At 42.7% G+C, this 21,653-nt stretch overlaps 1 protein-coding gene across 5 annotated transcripts in view; it reads left to right on the top strand.

The window, feature by feature from the left end:
* Positions 1-16,879, top strand: part of LOC149318435 (protein O-GlcNAcase) — a 52,774-nt gene extending 35,895 nt beyond the window's left edge. For all 5 annotated transcript variants that reach the window (XM_089509695.1, XM_089509699.1, XM_089509696.1 and 2 more), the window contains 4 exons: positions 5,890-5,975; positions 8,227-8,419; positions 10,205-10,364; positions 13,470-16,879. In XM_089509695.1, coding sequence (XP_089365821.1) covers positions 5,890-5,975; positions 8,227-8,419; positions 10,205-10,364; positions 13,470-13,606 — 576 coding nt within the window. In that variant the 3' untranslated portion in view covers positions 13,607-16,879. The remainder of the gene's footprint in view (positions 1-5,889; positions 5,976-8,226; positions 8,420-10,204; positions 10,365-13,469) is intronic.
* Positions 16,880-21,653: the final 4,774 nt, after the last annotated feature.

Genomic DNA, 21,653 nt, shown 5'->3' on the forward strand with positions numbered 1-21,653 from the left:
GATTTGGACTTGGTTTTGGACTCTGATTCATAGAATCGTAGAATCATAGAGTTGGAAGAGACCACACGGGCCATCCAGTCCAACCCCCTGCCATGCAGGAAATCCAAATCAAAGCATCCCCAGCAGATGGCCATCTAGCCTCTGCTTAAAGATCTCCAAGGAAGGAGACTCCACTACACTCTGAGGGAGTGTGTTCCACTGTCAGACAGCCCTTACTGTCAGGAAGTTCTTCCTAATGTTGAGGTGGAATCTCTTTTCCTGTAGTTTTCATCCATTGTTCCGGGTCCTGTTCTCTGGAGCAGCAGAAAAAAAGCTTGATCCCTCCTCAATGTGACATCCTTTCAAATATTTAAACAGGGCTATCATATCACCTCTTAACCTTCTCTTCTCCAAGCTAAACATCCCCAGCTCCCTGAATCGTTCCTCATAGGGCAAGGTTTCCAGACCTTTCACCATTTTAGTCACCCTCCTCTGGAGTGACGGTAACACTCGGACTCCTTGATCATTCTTTCTCTTCGTCCCTCAGCTTTGGTCTAAAGATGTCTGCGCACTCTTTTAAAAAGTGTACTGAATGTGGAACAAACATCCCAGCACTCCACAGACACTCCTTGTGCCTCCTCTGCCTGGGCGAGGACCACGTCCCTGCTTCCTGCCCTCACTGCATGGCCTTCACTCCGCAGGCCAGGAAGAATAGGGAGATGCGTCTGAGATCCATGCTCTATGCGTAAATTTTGAAGCCTCCTTCCACCTCTAGAGCCTCTGCCAAGGCTATGGCCAGTAAGGCAAGTTCCCATCTTTGGCCTCAGGGGTCCCTGCCAAGGCTACTGCTGCTGAGGGCACTACCCCTTTATCTCCTCCAAGGGTCTTCGGACCAGGATTTGGTTAGCCACCCATCCTCACCAAAGAGGAAGAAGTCCTCAGACTCCAGACCAGAGAAAAGAAAACATAAGTCTCGGGACAAGTCCAAGGACTCATCCCATCACTCAGGAAAGAAGTCCCATCCCTGTCCAGACTCTGACTCCGACCGCTGGTCCTGTACCGACACGCCCTCCCAGTCCGCTGACACCAAACTCAGCTCGGTACCATGCGCCCAGCCAGCGCCTCCACCTTAGTTGTCTCCTCATCCTGGGCTTGACCGGACACCTTTCTTCATTCCTTGTCTGAACCCTACCAACTCTCGGAGGCTGAAGAGGAAGCCTCTCCTTTCACCCAAGTGGTGATACTGGACCGACTCTTCCAGACTTCGGAAGTCATTGGTTTCGATGATGAACAGGACTATGATGCATCCTCTGTCCTTGCTGAACCCCCCATATGGGATGTTGTTTTTGATCAAGCCACGGGCACTTATTTTTTGCCTCTTGATCCTTCTGAAGTCAACCTTCCAACCTGTTGAACCTGTCTTGCCTCCTCCAAGGTCATCTGCCGCGTCCACTTTGGTCTCGCCTTTTCTCGACTTTCTGAGTGGAACCAGTCCAACCCATACAGTCGGCTTCTGCCGTCTCCCTGCAAGTGCGCCCCTTGCTCCTGGTACCGGTAACCACTCAGGCCCTCTTGGCCTCCTTTTTCTCCACGTCATTTGGGATGGCAAAAAAAAAAAAACCCTACCCCCCCCCCCCCCCCCAACCAGGGTAGATCCAACCAGTCTTCGGACTACCAGCAACAGCGCTTCCCTCACCAACAGCAAGGGCAACGCCAACAAAAACAGAAATACAAGCAACCCTTTCATAACGAGGATGCAGAACAAAGCAAGCACCGCTTCTGAAGCTCCCCAGCGCACTCTGTTATGTCAGCTCCCTTTGGGGATTGCCTGGCCCACTTCCACCACTCTTGGGCCTCCACAGCATCTGACTCCTGGGTGCTTTCCATCGTCTTTAGGGGTTATGCCCTGGAGCTGCAGTCCTCTTCCCCAAAGGGTATCATTCTCACCACTCCCACTTCAGACGCCCTTCTTGACAAAGTGCGCTCCTTGCTTCAAAAATGGGCCATCGAGCCCGGACCCAACATTGCCTCTTCTCTTGATACTTCATCATCTCCAAAGCCACAGGCGGCCTTCATCCCATCTTGGACTTGTGCTTCCTGGACTCTTTCATTGCCTACAAGCATTTCCATATGGTAACCTTGGCTTCTATTTTGCCTCTCCTGCAGGAGTCAGACTGGTTCGCCACCTTGGATCGTCAGTATGCCATCAGCATTCGAGAGGACCACCGGGACCTTCTCGCCTTTTCTGTCGGCCCCGATTGCTTTCGGTACCAAGTACTGCCCTTTGGACTTTCTACTGCACCGAGAGTGTTCACAAAGTGCATGGCGGTCATAACCGCATATCTCTTCCCTCGACGACTGGTTGTTCGTGGCCCCGTCCAGGCAGATGCTCCTCTCCCACCTTGAGTCAGCATTCTCTCTCCTTCACCACATGGGACTCATGATCAACAAGGAAAAGTCCACCCTCTGTCCAAACCAGCGGGTGCACTTCATAGGAGCCACCTTGGACTCCATGACCTGCAGAGCATACCTTCCTCACGACAGGTTCTTCAACCTCAGGTCTGCAATTTGTTGCTGCCTTGCCTTTCGGCGCATCACTCCACAAACAGCTCAGGTCACCCTCGGCCATATGGCATCCACCACATATGTCACACCGTGGGCCTGTCTCCACATGCGTCCCTTCCAGTTGTGGCTCCTCTTGGTCTTCAACCCAGCCTTCAATGATCCACGCAAGTGGCTCACTGTTCCAAAGCCTGTCGCCCGCTCTCTCCACTGGTAGCTCGACCCACATCAGTGCGCTCGAGATGCTAGCAGTCCAGAAGGCACTGAAGGCCTTCGAACTCTCCCTGCGAAACCTTGTTGTTGTCCTCCTCACGGACAACACGACTGATTTATTACATCAACAAGCGGGGCGGCACCAGGTTGGCCACCCTTCTCGGCCTCATACTTCAAATTTGGAACTGGTGCATCCAGAGACGGATCACCCTGCAAGCCATACATCTCCCTGGAGAGGAGAACAAGCTTGCAGACAAACTGAGCAGAGCTCCGGACTCCTGTCACGAGTGGCATCTGAACCCTCAGATTGCCCTCCGCCTTTTTTCTCTGTGGGGAACGCCAGACATCGACCTTTTTGCCTCTCATCTCAACACTCACTGCGAACACTTCTGTTTCAGGATCCCTTCACCTCGGTCCCAGGGGACACCTTCCTCTTCCAGTGGTCCGGCAAAAAATTCTACACCCTACCCCCATTTCCTGTGCTCACCAGAGTGGTAGCAAAGCTACGCACAGACAGATCGGACACAATCCTGATCACCCCTTGGTGGCTGAGACATCTCTCCAACAACCAATTCTGGCCTCTGCCATTCCGTCCCAAACTCCTTGACCCTTCACAACGGTTGGGTTGTGAAAGCCTTCCACTCAGCGCTCTTACATTCCTCAAATGGGGTAAATTTTTGGCTTTCTTGTCCTCAGCGGGACTCACCTCTTCTGAGGTCACTGTCTCTGTTGTTTTGGATTTTCTCCACCACTTCTCAGCATCCGTACTCTCCATTTTGTCCTTAAAATGCTACCTCGTGGCCATCTGTGCCCACTTCCAATTTTCCGGCTGCCCATCCTTCTTCACTGACCCGCTCGTGAAGAAATAATTCAAGGGCCTAGCCAACCTAAGACCGCTGGTAGTGATCCCGAGCCCCACTTGGGACCTCCAGCTCGTCTTGGCAGCACTCGCTACCTCACCCTTTGAACCTCTGGCTTCCTGTGACCTCAGGCTCCTCACCTGGAAGATAGCCTTCTTGTTAGCCATCACCTCAGCACGCTAGGCCAGTGAACTCTGCCCTCCGTACAGATTCTCCATACCTGAAAATTTTTAAGGACAAGGTTGTCCTCCGTCCGGACATTTCCTTTCCACCAAAGGTTTTGTCCACCTTTCATCTTAGTCAAGACATCATGCTCCCAACGCTAGCCCTGAACCTGACCACCAACACTGAACGCAGGCTCCACTCTGTTGATGTCAGGCAGGCGCTAGCCGTCTAACTCAACAGGACTGTGTCCTCTTGTCATTCCCCCAGACTTTTCGTCTGCTACTCCAACCCCAAAATGGAACTTCCAGTCACACCTCAACATTTAACCAAATGGGTGACTTCCACAATGCTCCTCTTTTATGAGATTTTTCGGAAAACTCCGCCTGCTCGAATTCGAGCCCATTCCACCAGGGCGGTAGCTTCATCTTCAGCCTTCCTCCGGAATTCCCTTGGAGGACATTTGCAAGGCTGCGGTATGGTCACAATCTCTGACCTTTATCAAGCACTATAGACTTGATGCCAGATACCGACGTGAAGCAGTCTTTGGCAGAGCTGTTCTCTTTCCGGAATACACTAAGGTTAATTGGCACCTGTCAAAGAACTGACATACTGTTTTTCTGGTTTAATAATTTATTTATTGCCAGGACACTCCCTCCTCCACAGAGGACTAAGCTTGCTAGTCTAACCCATTTGTGTGCTTCGCAGAGACCACAAAGAAGAAGGACAGGTTGCTTACCTGTAACTGTAGTTCTTTGAGTGGTCATCTGCGAATCCAGACAAATCCCGCCCATCCTCCCCTCTCTCTTCCTTGTCTGTTCTTATAGCGGACCTTTTTGGAACTGAGAAAGTGCAGGAAGACATCCTGCCTATATAGAGGGTGGGCAGAGCTACCGCCAAAAAGTCTTTCCTAGCGATTCCAGTAGGATCCGGAAATGCCGCACAGGCGCAGAATAACCCCTTTGTGTGGATTCGCAGATGACCACTCGAAGAACTACAGTTGCAGGTAAGCAACCTGTCCTTACAGAGAGAGTCTTACCTCCTCCTCTCTCTTTGTCTTATATGAAAAGGTGCTACCTACATTTTATATCTTGTGAATTAAGGCTGTAGTCTACTGCACACTTGGGATTAAATCCCTTTGAACCAGATACTACATGCTTTGTGTAAACAGACAAAATGGGCTATAGGAAAGAGACTTTTCTCCCAACATTGCTCAGCTTTCTAAGGCCACTAATAAATCTCCAAGATTGAAGATTTTATTTTGAGAATGGGAGAGACAGAGCAAAATTAATGTAACAGGACACTTGACCAGTACAGTACAGTAGTTTTTCAAATATTTAAATATATCCATGTCTCAAGTAGTTTGATCCCCCCCCCCAAAAAAAGCAAACTATTTTTGCTGGGGGTGCTTATTTATGTCTCATATTTGTATCCTGTTCTTTCTCCAAGGACATCAGCGAAACTAACAGGGTTGTTTTAATACTCTCCTAAAAACATTCCAACAGTTTTCGTGGTTGTGAGATACACGTTGAACCTAAATTTCCCTACTGTAACCAGTATACTATTTACTAAATCAAGTTGTTATCTTCAGTGTCTATCAGCTATAAGCAGCTATGGATTCTTGGAATTTAATGAAGGAATCAATGGCGAGTTACAGACCGCCCAAAATGGGCAGGCTGCTGCTGCCGCCACCGCCTGTTGCGTCCGGAAACTGCAGTGGCCAAACCGCGTGGTTCCCGGGCGCAGCCAGAAAGAAGCACCAAAATGGCGCCACAAGGCGCTAGTCGCGCACTCACTGCATCACTTACGCCAAGCGACGTCCAGACGCTACGCGCCTGCGGCGTCAAAATGGTGCCCCCCCTGTGTGGCCATTTTGTACGGACTCGGTCTGTACTAGGGTTGAGGGGCGTCAGGAAATGACGCCCCTTCTCAACCCTAACACGCCCCTTCCTAACCCTAACTCACCCCTTCCTAACCCTAGCACGCCCCTTCGGCGCATCTGTAACGCGCCAATATGTATTGGGTTTTTTAGTAGGACACCAGGGCTTCCAATGTGACATAACAAGAGAATATGCCAGGGGGAGAAATTAATACATTTTATTATGTCCTTTAGGCATCTGTCTACAAGATTTGCAGAGAAATGTATGATGATGGAACTGATCAGCCTTTCCATAGCCAGCCAGACCTAATTGGAGACAAGTATGTATGCTAAATATACATATTATATTTATGTAGTAATAGTGTACCTCTTGCTGTTGATACAGTGTTCAAAACAACCGGGGAAAAGCAGGAATCTTCAGTGTGTTTCCAACCAGAGTACAAAACAGTTTTTTTGTAGGCTTGTGACTAGTCTATCACCATTTTTAGCACCTAAATATTTATAAAAATGCTTTCCATAGTGTAATGGAGGCAGCTTTCAGAGTTTTGCTGACTTCATGGAAGAATGGACTTCTATTTAAAATATTTGAGGGTGTAAAAATGCATAAGGAGCAGAGCAGAGGGGACATCAATGGAAGGCTATAGCTAAATAACACTAGGTTGAGTGACAATATCATTCTATTTAGATTAACAGCCAGCTCCTTCAGACCCTAGAGATGATATATCCATGTCAGGATATGAAAATAAATATCTAAATTATCTGAAAATACAGCTTCTTCTTTTTTTATCCCAACTAGTACAATGCAGCACTGCCAAAAAAATCAAATATGTATATGTCTCCCATTCTCCACCAGCCTATGTCAGTGGGAACAGTTCAACAATTTTCTTTTATTCTCCACCCTCTTAAGTAGCGCAAATCTAACCTTTGCACATCGAGAAACAAAGAAGGTTCTTCCTTCTTTGTGAGCTGTGACTACCCATTGATCTTCCTCCTTTGTCCAGACCTGCAGGTGACAACACCCAGATAACCATCACTTCTCAAATACTTTGGTGCACACTCTAGAAAATATAGTGGCACCAAATGTTATGCTGTTAATGATATCTACCATCTGTATGGAAGAGGCCTCACCAGCTCACAAGAGATCTTTTTCAAGGGATAGGGGCTATGGATAGAAGAAGAAAAAGGATTGGATTGACTATAGAACCAACAGATTCTTTGAAGCCTTCTGTTTCATCAGTCTCCAATTCTTATATGAAGTCCTTAAGTCCCATCACCATCCATGCTGGTCCTAATTATATCTCAGTCTATTCAGGGTGTGACAAACAGACCATTCAATCAATATGAAGCTGAATAATCTGTTGGTCATGCTTTGGAAGTTTATATGCTACTATTTTGTGAAAATTGAATGTGAGGACCAGCAAAAAACCATGTAAAATGAAGTCGTACAAGTGCTTGCAAAGCCACAAGTTATTGATTCATATAGCATGGTCTGTATATAGAATATAAACAATAAGCAGTTCCCCTGAAGACTGTACTTTGGCCATACAGTAAAGTCTAATATATCAGTGGTCCTGGAAAGAACATCCATGATCTTTTCTTGTGCGTTTAAACCATGTTTCATTGGTTTGATTGCAATGTGAAATCATCAGTGCATAAGTGTAGAAGTTGGAAAGTTACTCTTTGAAAGTAATTAGTTACTGTTCTGATTCCAATTGCTATTATAGCAATAGCAAGTACATTTCTATACCACTTATCAGTGCACTTAAGCACTCCCTAAGCTGTTAACAATGTGTAAGCTTATTGCCCCCAAAAAGCTGGTTACTCATTTTAATGACCTTGGAGGGATGGCAGGCTGAGTTGACCCTGGAGCCCTTGGCTGGTATTGAATTCACAGCCTTGCGACTGTGAGTGGCTGCAGTACCAGTATTTAACCACTGCACCACCAGGGCTCATTTTGACAGTAGTTGTAATTTCCTGCTTCTTAAAAGGAGCTAGAATACTTAATTTTTAATTTTTAAAATAAATATATTACAAAAGACATAATCTTCCATAAATATTAAATGATATAGATGGTTTGTTCATAGACTGAAAACTTTGTAACTTAAATTATAATGATTCTGTTCATTAATTCATTTATCTTAATTTGTTTCTTCCTTATGGATAAAAAGAGAATTCTTTACTGGTTTAATTGTTCTGTAGATGCATTATGTGGGTATTAAAGCTTAAGGTAACAAATTGAAAATAGCATTTCTTATACATTACTTTTAAAAGTAAACATACCTCTATCCTATTTTAATATTAACACTGCCATGTTTTAAATTGTTTGTGTAACAACTAATGTTTGCTTTGATACTTCTAAGCAGGGGCTTTTTAGGGTATGGTGGGTGCTGGCTATTTAGTAACTCATTATTCATAAAACAATGTGTAATTTTAAAAGTTTTTTATGCATACATGTTATGTTTTTGGATAACATTCCAGGTTCTCCAAGTAATGCATAAATTACCCAATGTGACGTGACATGATTTCTGTTTTGTCAGCTCCAGACTCATCTGACCATTCCTTTCTTCTCAGGCTGGTAGGTGGCTTGCTGTCCCTCAGCCCAGATTACTGCTTTGTCTTGGAGGATGAAGATGGCATCTGTGGCTATGCTCTGGGTACTGTTGATGTAACACCCTTCATTAAGAAGTGCAAAATTGCCTGGATTCCTTTCATGCAGGAGAAATATAGCAAGCCAAGCAGTGATAAGGAGTTATCAGAGGCAGAGGTTAGTCATGCCTGTGTATGTTTCTCTGCCCATGCTTCTCCTCTTTATTGCCTTTACATTTGTGAGAACATTGGTCGAAAACACACTGCAGAAATAACCCAGTTTGAGACTGCTTTAACTGCTGTAGCTTAGGGCTAGAGAATTCTGGGAACTGGAGGGAGAGAGAGGAAGGCCAACTCCATCGGGCCTAGCCAGAGTAAGAAGAAAGGCCCTCACTCCAGTCCATCTGCCATGGTCCAGGCCCCCGAGGGAGAGAAGAACAACTGGACTTGATCTCCTTCCTCACTGCCATTCCCTTCTGCTCCTTCATGGTCTCTGTGCCTCACCACCTCCTGCATACTGAGCATGCCCAATCCTGCCAATCTAGCTCCCTCTCTCAGTTCTCTTTCATCTGCTGCAAGAGAAACACTCCTTTTGGATTGCTCTGCAGTTGAGTACTCCCATGTACGGTAGAGTCCGTTTATTCTCTGATTCTTCATTTTGTGTTGTGAGCATTGGCCTACAAAGCTTTGAAGAATTTCTTGAAGCAAGGTCAGGGAACTGTCTAATTTAACCATTTGTAAGCCGCTGTGAGAGCATTTGTGGCTGAAGAGTGGGGTATAAATACTTCAAATAAATAAACTGTGTGAGACATTTAGCCTTCTCTGTTAGCGAGCTCAGGTGCATTTCCCCAGATTAAATAGCACTAAACCAAGGCAGTTAAAGCGGTCTCAAACTGGATTATTTCTGCAATGTGTTTTGGACCATTGTTCCATGAACCTTTCCATTGTCAAGACCTTAGTACAATACATAAAATAATTACAGTGTTCAAAGCAAGAAGATTTTAGAATCAATCTTTCTATGTACTTTAATCTTTGCTTGATGTACTGCAGAATTTTGGGGTTTTGTTACGTGTCTGATTGCCTAAGAATAATATGTGACCAGAATCCAATTTCGTCCTTGCCTCGATGGAAGAAATTTCAGAGCACACATTTTTGTCCTTCCTGCACAGCCTCTGCTTGCACTCAGTATCCACTGTGGAGGTCTGGGAAAACTAGCCAGAGCAGATTTGTGATTGGTATGGGAAGCTGGAGGCCAGGGAGAGTGTTCTTTTGTGGAGATTCAGAGCTGGGTCAAAGGAGTTAATTGCATTAAGACAGTCATTGACAGGCGAGACGCCATCTGAAGTCAAAGCTGAAGACCGAGACATGGAGAAATATATCTGGGTGTCATCAGCGTACTGATAACCGCCCCATGCCTCTGGATGATCTCTCCCAGCAGCTTCATATAAATGTTGAAAAGCATCGAGAACAGGATGGCACCTTGTAGGACGCCACAATTAAGCTCTTTCTTTGCCGAGCAACTGCCCCCAAGCACCACCCTCTGGAATCTGTCTGAGAGGAAGGAACAGAACCACTGAAGCGTAGTGTCTCCTATTCCTCACCTCAGGTGATTCAAAAGGATATCATGATCTATAGGGTCAAACACCGCTGAGAGGTCCAGTAGCACCAGCAGGGTCACACTGCCCCTGTCGATGCCCAGATGAAGGTCATCAGCCAGAGCAACCATGGCAGTCTCCACCCCAAATTCTGTCCTAAAGCCAGTTTGAAATGGATCAAGATAATCGGTTTCCTCCAATAATGCACTGCATTTAGCAGTGTCATGTTGTTGTATTAATATGAAAGTCCAGTGATTGGTATAGCTCTGTACAAAGGTCTTTCTTTGGCAAGTGCACAAAATGTTATCAGAAAATATCACTGAACAGGGTTTGATGCAGAAAGATTGTTTTTATTCTGTGTTTTGTAGAAAATCATGCTAAGCTTCCATGAGGAGCAGGAAGTTCTGCCAGAAACATTCCTTGCCAATTTCCCATCATTGATAAAGATTGATATCCACAAAAAGGTGACTGATCCAAGTGTGGCTAAAAGCATGATGGCCTGTCTGCTTTCTTCTCTCAAGGCAAATGGTAAGCTTCTCCTGCTGACTCTTCCAGCTACTAAGATATTAATGTTTTCAATTCTTTGTGGTCTCTGTAATTCACACAAATGGGTTTTATTGCACCTGCATAGTAAATTACTTCTAGAGCAGCTACATAAGATTTTTGCAGGAACCTGCCCACCCTGATGTTGTGTGTGTGTGTGTGTGTGTGTGTGTGTGTGTGTGTGTGTGTGTGTAAATCCCTTCCCACCATTTACCCTTAGTTCCTTTTGGACTGCCACTGCAGCAGCATCACTAGGAACATGTTAGAGCCTCTTCTTGCTTTCATTTTCATTTTTGAATTGCTTTTGACTACAGTTTTTGGAATTTCTTTGGCTACCTTTGATGGTGTGATTAAAGGCTTCAGATTAACAGGGTAGGACTTGGACATAAAATATTTACAGTGTGGCTCACCCTTTGCTTATGGCTCGGCTGAAGTAAAAGTGTCATTGCGAGCCACGCTTTCCCCTTTCGGGCACTCAAATTGGCATTAAGAAATTTGTGTTTTTTTGGTGCCAAGCTGATTTACTGGGGACAGTGTCTAACACTTAGAACATCCGGGAAGAACCTGTTGGAAATACCATCTTCCAGATATGTCTCCACATCCCAGAGGGCTTTTTCTGTAGTAGCCTTGTGGATCTGGAATAGTCTTCCCGAGGAGCTCTGTCTTATGACCCCCCTGGAATCATTTAAAAAGAGACTTAAAACCTTTCTCTTTTGCCAAGCCTTCCCCTCTGTAGAATGAATAGTATTTTCGATGTGATTGATTCCCTGCCTTACCCTGCTGTATGTTGTCCATAGAGTTTGTAGAATTTTATATTGGAGTTTATTTATCCTGTTTTTATGAGATTGTGTAATGGTTTTTAATTAGTCTGTAACCCTGCTTCGATCCTATGGGAGAGGCAGGGAAACACAATTATTATTATTATTATTATTATTATTATTATTATTATTATCGGCGAGATATTGGAATCCTCAATGTTGGTTTGAGTCTCTGTCACTCCTCCTAGACAGCTTCAGGCTGTAATACAGGAGATGATATGGCATGGGCCTCTTCCATCTATTCTTTCATATGTCCATCATTCTCCATGTGCAGCTCATTGTTGTTTTTGATGGACAGTGTCATCCTCTTGATCTCCAATGTACCATCAGGCTCGGGACTGGCATTGATATCATAAGGCTTGGGATAGACTTAGAGAATTCCATGGTCAGTACCTATAGTCATATTCCAGATACGACACTCCAATGCTATGGACCCTCTCCCTCTTTGACTATATTACCTGATGACTAGTTGTGATGGATCGATTTCTTTGCTGGCATGACACTCCCACCTCCTATGTTTAGTAGCTTGCTAGTCTCCCATTTGTGTGAATCACAGAGACTACAAAGAGGGAGGACAGCTTGTTTTCCTGTAACTGTAGTTCTACTAAAGGTCATCTGTATAGGTCATCTTCTGTGAATTCACACAACCCTGCCCATCCTCCTCTCATTGTGTCCTGCTATCTTTAGGTCTTTGGCTGGTTTTTGTTTTTTTGTTTTTGTTTTTTGCCATATCCATGGAACTAAGGAGAAATGGCTGGAAGGGTGATATATATTGTGTTGAGGTAGGGATTACTGCCAAAAATCATATGTAATTGTTCTAGAAGGTTCTGAATGATGGACTGCCCAGGTGCAGTAAAACCAATTTGTATGAATTCACAGATGACCACTGAAAGAACTACAGTTACAAGTAAGCAACCTGTCCTTTTCAGCCATGGACATCTATTTAATTAATAGTAATACAGAACTGAATCATTGCATGTTGCAAACACATTTTAATAGTACGTCATCATGAGTTGCTACTTTGTCAGCATATACAACAGCCTCAAAACTGAGCAATAGCACATACAAGGTTTTTTTAATTAAGAACAGAAAATTGTTAGTTTTTATCATCCCTTGATTATTGTTCCAGTATAGGAGTGTGCCACATTTATATACAGTTCATCCTCCCCATATGTGAGGGATCTGTTCCGGACCCACCCACCCCTGCATATGGGGAAAAGAGCATATTCTCAAGCCCCATAGAAAATAACGGGGCACGTTCTTGTGGTGGGGCATGAGTACGCACCCCATTATTTCTGCCGGGGCTTGCCTTCCACGTAAGCTCAAAGCCACGGAAGACAAGCCCATCTATAAGGAAGGCTGGCTGTACTACCACCTTGCAGATTATAACAAGGCTCTAATAAAGCACTTCTAGATGCCCACATCATCCTCAGATATCTTAGACAGTGATAAACAGTGGGCCCTCCACATTTGCAGGAGTTAGGATTACAGGATCCCATGAAAGTGGAAAAAATGCAATCAATATTTTTTAACCTAAGAGAACACCTCTCTAGGAATCTCTTAAGTCCTTCAGCACTACAGACATTGACCATAGAATTGCACTGGAAGACCGACAAATTCCTAGAGAAGTGTACTCTCTACAAATCTCTAGGTCCTCCAGTGTGACTTTTGGTGGAAGTTTACTATAGAATTGCACTGGAGGACCTAGAGATTCCTAGAGAGAACATATTAATCAAATACGTGAATAATTAAATCAGCCAAAGTCAAATCGGCAAATGTGGACTGTATTTGAACTATTGTATGTGTATCAGGTACAGTAGTAAATTGCACGGTGGTAGAAATGATGAATCTCCAGGTGGTGAAAATCCAGCAAGCCAAGGGACTAGTTTCAAATGTCCAAGTGGGTTTTGGGTGTCCCAGAGAGCAGGTAACATATTAAATGCCCAAATTATTGGGTATTTTGGGAGGGGCATGCATTAACTATTTCACTGAATTCTTGCTAGGAAAGCAAAAAGTCATTTTTTGCTTTCTGTAATGTCTAAAGTGCTGCAACTTTTGCAGTATAATTGGCATGGGGACTAAAATACCAGATTGATAAGTGCATGGATGTCTTTGTCCACTCAATGTACGCTTGGTTTTTACCTTCAGTCGGAAATGAACAATGAGTTCTAAGCAGATGATGAGTGACATTTACCAAGATTTGCAAAGCTTCAGCTTTATTATAGTCATTCTTTTCTTGTTCTACTCTTTCCTCAACATTTCCCTTCTTTAGGTTCCCGTGGTGCGTTCTGTGAAGTCCGACCAGATGATAAAAGAATCCTGGAATTTTATAGCAAGTTGGGATGCTTTGAAATAGCTAAAATGGAGGGATTTCCAAAAGATGTTGTTATCCTTGGAAGGAGCTTGTAAGGAGATTGCCAGTCAACATTTCATACTGTAATCACCTAACTGTTGGAGAGTGGTGAGCCTGAAGTTTATCTTATTGTCTGTCAATGCAAAGGCAGCAGTCAGCTGGCCTGACAGATATTATATGAAAAAATCATCACTTACTCTCTCTGAGATGCTGCTCAAAACACCAACTGATATTGGTCATCCTCATTTCTGGCCTAAAGCCAAGTGCCAAGGAATACTGCATATGATGTAGCCTTGGGAAGAGATCTGCATGAGTTCTGAAAGAGGTACTGGTACAGTTCATATACCCACCTCTGTATTCAACAGAATGGCTGTCTTCTCCATTTCCTCTCTGTCATGATATGGGATTTTCCTTTTGCAGAAGGAAGTTGATTGACTATCAAAAAATGAATATGGACAACTCCGGGCTTTGTTGGCTGTCATGTTTACTGATAGGGAAATGAATGGTCATTGCCTCTAAAGAATATTGGTTAAGCTTTGTGCTTTGTAGGGATAAACTGTGCATTTGTCTGTGGCAAAGTCACTCCGTGGCAGAAGTGTAAATTTCAGTGTGTAAATATATATAAACTTGCTGTATGCTGACACTTTGTGTTTAATTGTTTTGTAATTATTTTGCTTTCCAAAGCAAAGTGGTATTGTTTTGAGACAGCACTTTTGAATAATGTTTAGCCACAGAGGCTGAAGCCAACTTCGCTGCTGGCCTCTTCTGCTGTGCCTCACATCCTTCACTAGAAATGTTGGTTTTATGAAAAGAAGAGTGCTAATTTGGAAGGATTATTCCTTAATTAAAAGATAAATTCTCAAAAGGTGGAATAAATATCTCCTACTGGGGGGGAAACTGGTCAGAGGACAATCCAGGAAGATAATTATTGCCAGTCAATTGACCATCCATACTGGCTGAGAGGAAGAGGAGAGTACTGTGGGTTGCAGCTCCCCTTTCCCCTGAGGAAAGACAGTCAAGTTACATCGGGGTCTTCAGGCCATGCATGTTTGTGACAGACTTTTATGTGGACAAAATAAGCACATTTTACAAATAATTTAAGTAGCTGACTAATTTTAACATTACGGCTTGTTCCAAACATATAAAGATCTTACCAAAATCTGACAAGTGGAACCTGCATGGCTAGGAATTCTAGTAAGGAGCTAGGCGAGTTAGTACTATTCCATTTAAAGCCTTGTTCCCACAAGGTAATCGGCCAACACCACACCTCATTTCTTTCACTTGCTGTACCAACTGTATTTGCTTCCTTTGAAAATACTGCTTTTAGGAAGGATGGAAGTTGAGTTGACTTTTTTAAAAAAACCCTGCCTCTGTGTAGACTTTGAAGAAAGTTTATATACTTTTTCAAATAGCAATTTATTGCCAGTGCAGTATGCAGCCTCCTTTGAGAAGCTGGTGTTTGGCCTTGATTATAGTTACACTCACAGGTGGATTTTCACTTGTGTGGACAGTTTTAATAACAGAGTATTTAAACCCAGCAAGAACATTTCGCTTAGGGGACTGAGACACTGAATTGCGATGATAAATCTTGTATAATCCCAAGATGACTGTTACAAGTTTGCTCTGGCTTTGAATACATGCAGAGAACCTGGCCACTTCATGTAGTTTTAATTAGATTTCAAAAAGAAGAAAAATGTATTTAAGACATTATTCATTTTGGAGGAGAGGTCTTGATTTTTCTACTGTTAACATAAACTCTTATAAAATTATCACTGTTTTAAGTTAATTGTATGATAGTCTTGAAAATGTGGGTCAGTCCCTTGCTATGCGGTTGTAAAGCAATACATTGACACAGCTTTCAAGGCTATCAGGTTTCATTGCATACAGTTGGAATACCACTTTCATGACTATCTTTGGATCTACTGTATCTGTAGCAGAACAACAGACTTTGTAAAATTGTATTTGGAGACCATGTGAGAAATAGAATAAATTGCAAAGTTGAATGTAAATACATGTCTCTGTATAATATTGCAGAATGAGCTAAGTGGGTGGAGAAGGATATTGTTCATGGTATGCTTTAGAGCAGTCTACTGGTTATATGGCAGAGGTGAATAGTTTATAATGGCCTCAGCTCCTTAACCTGTCCCCAGTGTACAACAAATATGCTTCTGAACTGTGTTCATTGCCTCTTAAGTCTAAATGTGCTGTTGTAAATGTGCTGTTCTGAAAATGTAATACAAACTCAAGGCTAGCTGTGTTGACCACAAAACAAATGTGGACTTCAGAGCTGTAGGGGTTTATTTTGAAGTTGGCCAAACTTAAGTTTATATCTAGAAGTCACAAAACATATTTTGAAATAAAAAAGGGTTAGCCCAATTAAAAGCCTTTGAAGCTAGGATACTGGTTCCTTACTGCAGATTGTTTTGAAGGAAAGGGAAAAGAGACAGGAGAGCTACATAGGATCCTGAAATGTACAGAATATATTGCCTGAAAATTGTTTTCCTTTTTTAAAATCTGTTCATACTACATATTTTAAAACTTAAGTAAATCTACTAGACATTTGCTTTTTAAAAAATCTTTCTACAAGGTGGCTGAGTATACAGTATGCTCTTTTTTCTCCAGCCTGCTCTAGAATGAGAATAGCATATAACAGCATGAAGAGCAGAATCAGTGACTGTTGTATTTATTTATGAGACTAATTGAAGTATAATCAAATTTCCATGCACACACTGAGAATTCTGTACAGCACATGAGTCAAAGTGGTAAAGGGCTTTTGAGGGTCTGACAGCCTTTTATAACAACTCTTTTTTTCTTGTTCTGTTACATAGCAGTAAAGAGCATGATGAACACCAGTACATTAGGTCTTGTGTAACATTGGTAACTATTGTTAAATCATTGTGTCAGAGTAACTGATTACCAGGTAGATTATGAAGAAATCTTAGGAGCAATTCAAGAGGCCATTGTTTGCCTGTTTGGATGGCTTAACTCCCTATTACGTAGCCTTGCTGCTCTCAAGGAGACATCTGATATGAAGCTTCTTTTTCCTAAGAATGCCAACTGTACACCTTCCTAGTTGTTGCAGGTGAGCATGTCAGACCTTATCTTTCTCCCAGTCCCACAAGGTTTATATTGAGATACATGGAAAACTGCCTTTTCCTGAACATCATCAGGGTCCACTGCTAATCGCATGTAAGTTGACCTGCTGTTAGGTTATGCAAAATCCAAAGTGGTTTGTTCCTTTTTGCTTTTGTTTGTCTGATCTTTCTTCCATTTTATATTTTTTAATCCCATATTCCTTACCTAAAATAAAATCTTCAATTTGGAACCTGGGAGTGAGTGTTACTTTTGAGAGTGCCTTTATCTAGAGGTGGCAAGTGTGCTGAACTTGGCTACAGTGATCTATGCATTTATTACCTTTTGACTAGACTGCTATGCTGCTGATGTTGTTGTGAGCTTTCAAGTTGTTTCTGATTTATAATGACCCTAAGGTGAACCTATCATGGGCTTTTCTTGGCAAGATTTGTTCAGAGGGGCTTTACCATTGCTTTCTCTTGAGGCTGAGAGGCTTGCCCTTGGTCAGATTTACATGGAAGAGCAGGGATTTGGTCCCCCAGAGCTCTAGTCCAACACTCAGAAACCATTGCACCATGCTGTACAGTGTGCTTGCAGACACTGCTGTGCTGCCCTTAAAAATGTCAAGAACCTACTGTTTTTGCAAAATGCAATTGATAGGCTGTTGTCTGGTGTCTACAGATCTATGTCACTGATCCTGAACCAATTGAACACTGGCTTCCAGTTTGTTTCTGAGATCTGTCTAAGATGCTGGGTTTGCCCTGTCTCTGTGTGCACGTACCTTGAAGTCTTTTCCAACTAAACACAATCCTAAGGCAAACCTATCATGGTAAGATTTCTTTGTAAGATTTGGCCAGAGGTTTGCCATTGCCTTTCCTCTGAGGCTGAGGGAATGTGACTTGCCCAAGGTCATCTGGTGGGGTTCATGGCTGAGCAGAGATTTAACCCTAGATTCCAGAGCCGTCAAACCACTATGCTATTCTGGCTTCTGGGTTTGCCCTTTAAATCTCTAAATGACTTGGGGCCAAAATATATGCCTCTTTCCTCCTGTATGAGCCTGCACAGAATTCGTTTTTTGTTGGAGGACATCCCCTTGATTTGCTAGGTTGTGAGTGCATAAGAAGGGTCTTCCTCTAGCAGCTTCTTCGTTGTAGGACTCCTTCCACAGAATAGGCAGGTTACCTCAATAGATGTTGAGTTTCTGGAGGGTAATCAAACCTTGCTGTGTTTGAATTTTGGTTTTTGAAATTGTTTGCATCTGTTTTTAAAGAATGCTTTTTAAATATATTCTATTGTACATTGCTTTCTTCCTACATTCTGATCTGAAGAAAAGTTATTCATAAACACTTTTATTTAATAAGCCCTAGGAAGATTTATTAGCATGTCTTCTTGCTATACTAGACTTGGGCTGAGGGATTTTGAAGAGAACTGCAACTACCTGTTTTTAAGATATGAATGTCATGGCTAATTCTGGTGCTGTAGCAATATTCTAAACCAGTGCTACTCAAAATGGTGGTCTATGAACCATTGCTAGTCCATGGGGAATCAGCTGTTGGTCTGCCGCAAGTTTTCAAGGAAGAACAAAATAGGTATAGCCACTGGACACAAATACAATACTGCTTCCTGGCACATTGGGGGGGGGAGAACACTGGCCTCTCAAATCCGATAGCCTGGGAAGCATTGAGCCTACTTTGCTAAGCTTTGCATTTTTATAGTCATGGGCTCCAATGTGTATGTGTACCCATGGGTCTTGCATTAGTTGTCAGTGTCATATCTGACAGTAAGTTAAGTGGATTTGTCAAAGCCAAAAATAATCTTAGGCAGGTGGTTTTGGAGTAGTCTGCTGAAAATGTTAACTCATTTGTTTCTTGCGCTGGGGAATAATTTATTATATTTCAAATCTCTTAGTGAGCAACAAATGAATTGTAGTTTATAGTGGCATGTATTCAAAAATTTAAAAAACAGGCTTCTTGAAAATCTGGTTTAGTTTGTGGTCAAAAGAATGTCAGAAACTAATATAATGGAAGTAGTAATGGGAAGCAATCAAATCCACTTGAGTAAAATGATAAAGAAATGTATTATGACTGATCGGTGCAGTATCTTCCCCCATGACTTTCAAAGCAGAATGATGATGCATGGACAAGAGTTGTTTTTTCTGGATATAACATGACTATTCCAGATGCCTGTGGGCTAGGCAGGATAAGTCTTTTGAAACATGTACAGTCCAACCTAGACTGAGATGTGAGAGAGTGGTGGGGCTACCTGTTAAAAGTGCCTATGTTTGATGCAGCAGTTGTTTTCTTTGTAGGCTGATAGAATATAAATTCAAGATGGATTGGAATAAGCATGCTGTGCAGATTATCTGGAGGTAGATATACCTAATACTTTGTTCTTCAAAACTCTTTTAAGACTTTTTATCTGACAGAACAGGAAGGAAACTGCCTCACTGAAAAGAGGGATATGATGTCTGCTTTGTCTGTGCTAGCTTTGGGATTGCTCCATCCCCAGCACTCTGTGGGTTCTCCTTCCATCTTTAAACATTTGACAGCAGAAACCAGCTACCAGGAAAACTCATCAGTATCCCACTGGGGTAATAACCCTTTTGTTTTTACTGTACAGAAATAAAATACTATAAATATGACATTCAGCAAGCTACCCCCTGCCTTTGCCCACAGCTGGGAAATCGACTATGCCTCACCAAAAGCAGACTTTCTATGTGAGGCCAGCTGATAATGCTGGTGAGCTGCACCACTGGGCTTGATTAGTTGTTAACTCATTTCTAAGAATTACTATAACAATCCTTAGCTCAATAGGGAAATAAGGTTTGTGGGTGCTGGTGCTGCTGTTCTTCAACACTAGACAAAAGCCAAAGCAAAGACTCCAGGATACCCTGTAGGCTATGACAGCTGAGTTGAATAATCATTACCTCGGGCCCATAATTTTAAGGAGGGGAGCCATGATTACCTAAACAGATGGTTGCAAGCAGAGATGGGGTTGTTAATAGCAGAAGGTAAACCAGGATATTAATGGACTATCCATTTGCTACTACTGTGTTGGGTGTGTATGGCCCCAAATGGTTTGATCAGGTCTTGTCATCTGAAACACAACCAGAATTTATTTTATTTAAGGGAAACAACATACATAATCTTTTGTTGCAGCCTCTTGAGATTAAGACACATTCTGTGTCACAAGACCATCAGTGTGTGAACTGAAAACATCAGTCATGTAATCAATACAGGATACCTTATCCCACTGCTATTCAGGGTGGTGGGTTTTGTCCCTGGGCCATTGGCTGTTAGTTGTGAGTTTTCAAGGAAGAAGAGAAAAAAGGGGAGGGGAATGCAGGTCCCCCACATCAGATAGTTTGGGTGGCATTGCCTTTTCGTACACCAAGGTGTCCTAAGTGAGATAATTACCTGTAACTAATCCCCCTTGGCACAGTGCATATGGGGAGATGGATTCTCTCCAGATGTTAGACTGCAATTCTCATAATTCTGCAACCTAACAACATTGACCATGGTATCCTTCTGGAATGGCTGATGGGGTTGGCAATTGGAGGCACTGTGTTAGAATGGTTCTGGTCTCACCTTTCAGGTAAGTTCCAGATGGTGGTGTTTGAAGACAGCTGCTCCCCAAAAGAGGAGCTGTTATATGGTATACGCAAGATGCATCATATCTCCAATGCTATTCAACACCTACATGAAATCCCTGGGAGAGATCATTCAGAGGCATGGGGTGGAGTACTATCAGTACATGGATGACACCCAAATATACATCTCCATGCCGTCAAAAACAGTCTCAGCGAAGGATAGTGTTTCCTCTGAATGAATGCTTGGAAGACGTAATGGGTTGGATGAAGAAAAACAAATTGAAACTGAATCCAGACAAGACAGAGGATCTTACTATCAAGGGTCTTAATCTGAGCCTGGAGGTGTATCAACCAGTTCAGGATGGGGTTGCATTCCCCTTGAAAGTCTATTCTCAGTTTTGGAGTGCAGGATCCATCCCTCCAAATGTCAGCTGAGATAGATGTGACAGTCAGCAGTACCTGTTATCACCTTCACCTGATACACCAACTGCACCCCTTTAGAGGTCCTAAAGATAGTAGTAGATGCACTGGTAACCTTATGCCTGGACATTGGGCTAGCTTTGTACCACATCCAGAAACTCCCAACAGGCTCAGAATATGGCAGCCAGACTGATCACAGGTACATCCAGAAGTGATCAAATTTCACCGATTTTAAAATCACTCCACTGGCTGCCAATTAATTTCTGGGCAAAGTAAAGCCTTACATGGTTTGGATCCAGGTTACCTACAGGATCACCTTCTCCTCTACAATCTGCTCTGTTCATTAAGGTCCCCTGGGAAATGTTTGCTCTAATTGTTGTTGCCAAGGGGACTTTTTTGTCTGCTGCCCTCAGACTGGAATAACCTACTGGAAGCAATATGACACCTGGAAATGTTTATGGCATTTAAAACAACATAAAGACCCCTCTTCTGACAGGCCTACCCAGTCAATTTTAAAACATGACTTTTTAGATCTTTAGTGAACTTTTAAGTCTGAATTAAAGATGATTTTGTTTTGGGAAGCTTTCCAGTTTAAGACCTGATTTTAATAGATAAGTATGTATTGCTTTTATAGTTTACTGTTCTAGAGTTATTTAATTATTATTATTAACCTTTATTTATAAAGCGCTGTAAGTTTACACATAATAATAATAATGTCATTTTATAATCTTTGCTGCTTTTGATTGTAGATTGTGTAGATTGTACGCTGCAGGCAGGTTTTAACTGTATTCTTGTTTTGATGATTATGTAAAGAACCATGAAAAATTTATGGCGCTATATAAATAAGCTTTTAGTAATAATAATAATAATAATAATAATAATAATAATTCTGTATATTTGTCTGGTGCTGCTATGCTGTACTTCAAAGGTTTTATAATATACAGTGGACCCTCCATATTCTTGGGGGTTAGAGGCACAGGACCCCATGAAAGTGAAAAAATAGCAGATAAAAAAAATACTAG

Source organism: Sceloporus occidentalis, unplaced genomic scaffold (genome assembly GCF_023333645.1).
Source record: "Sceloporus occidentalis isolate IW3139 unplaced genomic scaffold, rSceOcc1.0.p SCAF_2, whole genome shotgun sequence".
Taxonomy (NCBI): domain Eukaryota; kingdom Metazoa; phylum Chordata; class Lepidosauria; order Squamata; family Phrynosomatidae; genus Sceloporus; species Sceloporus occidentalis.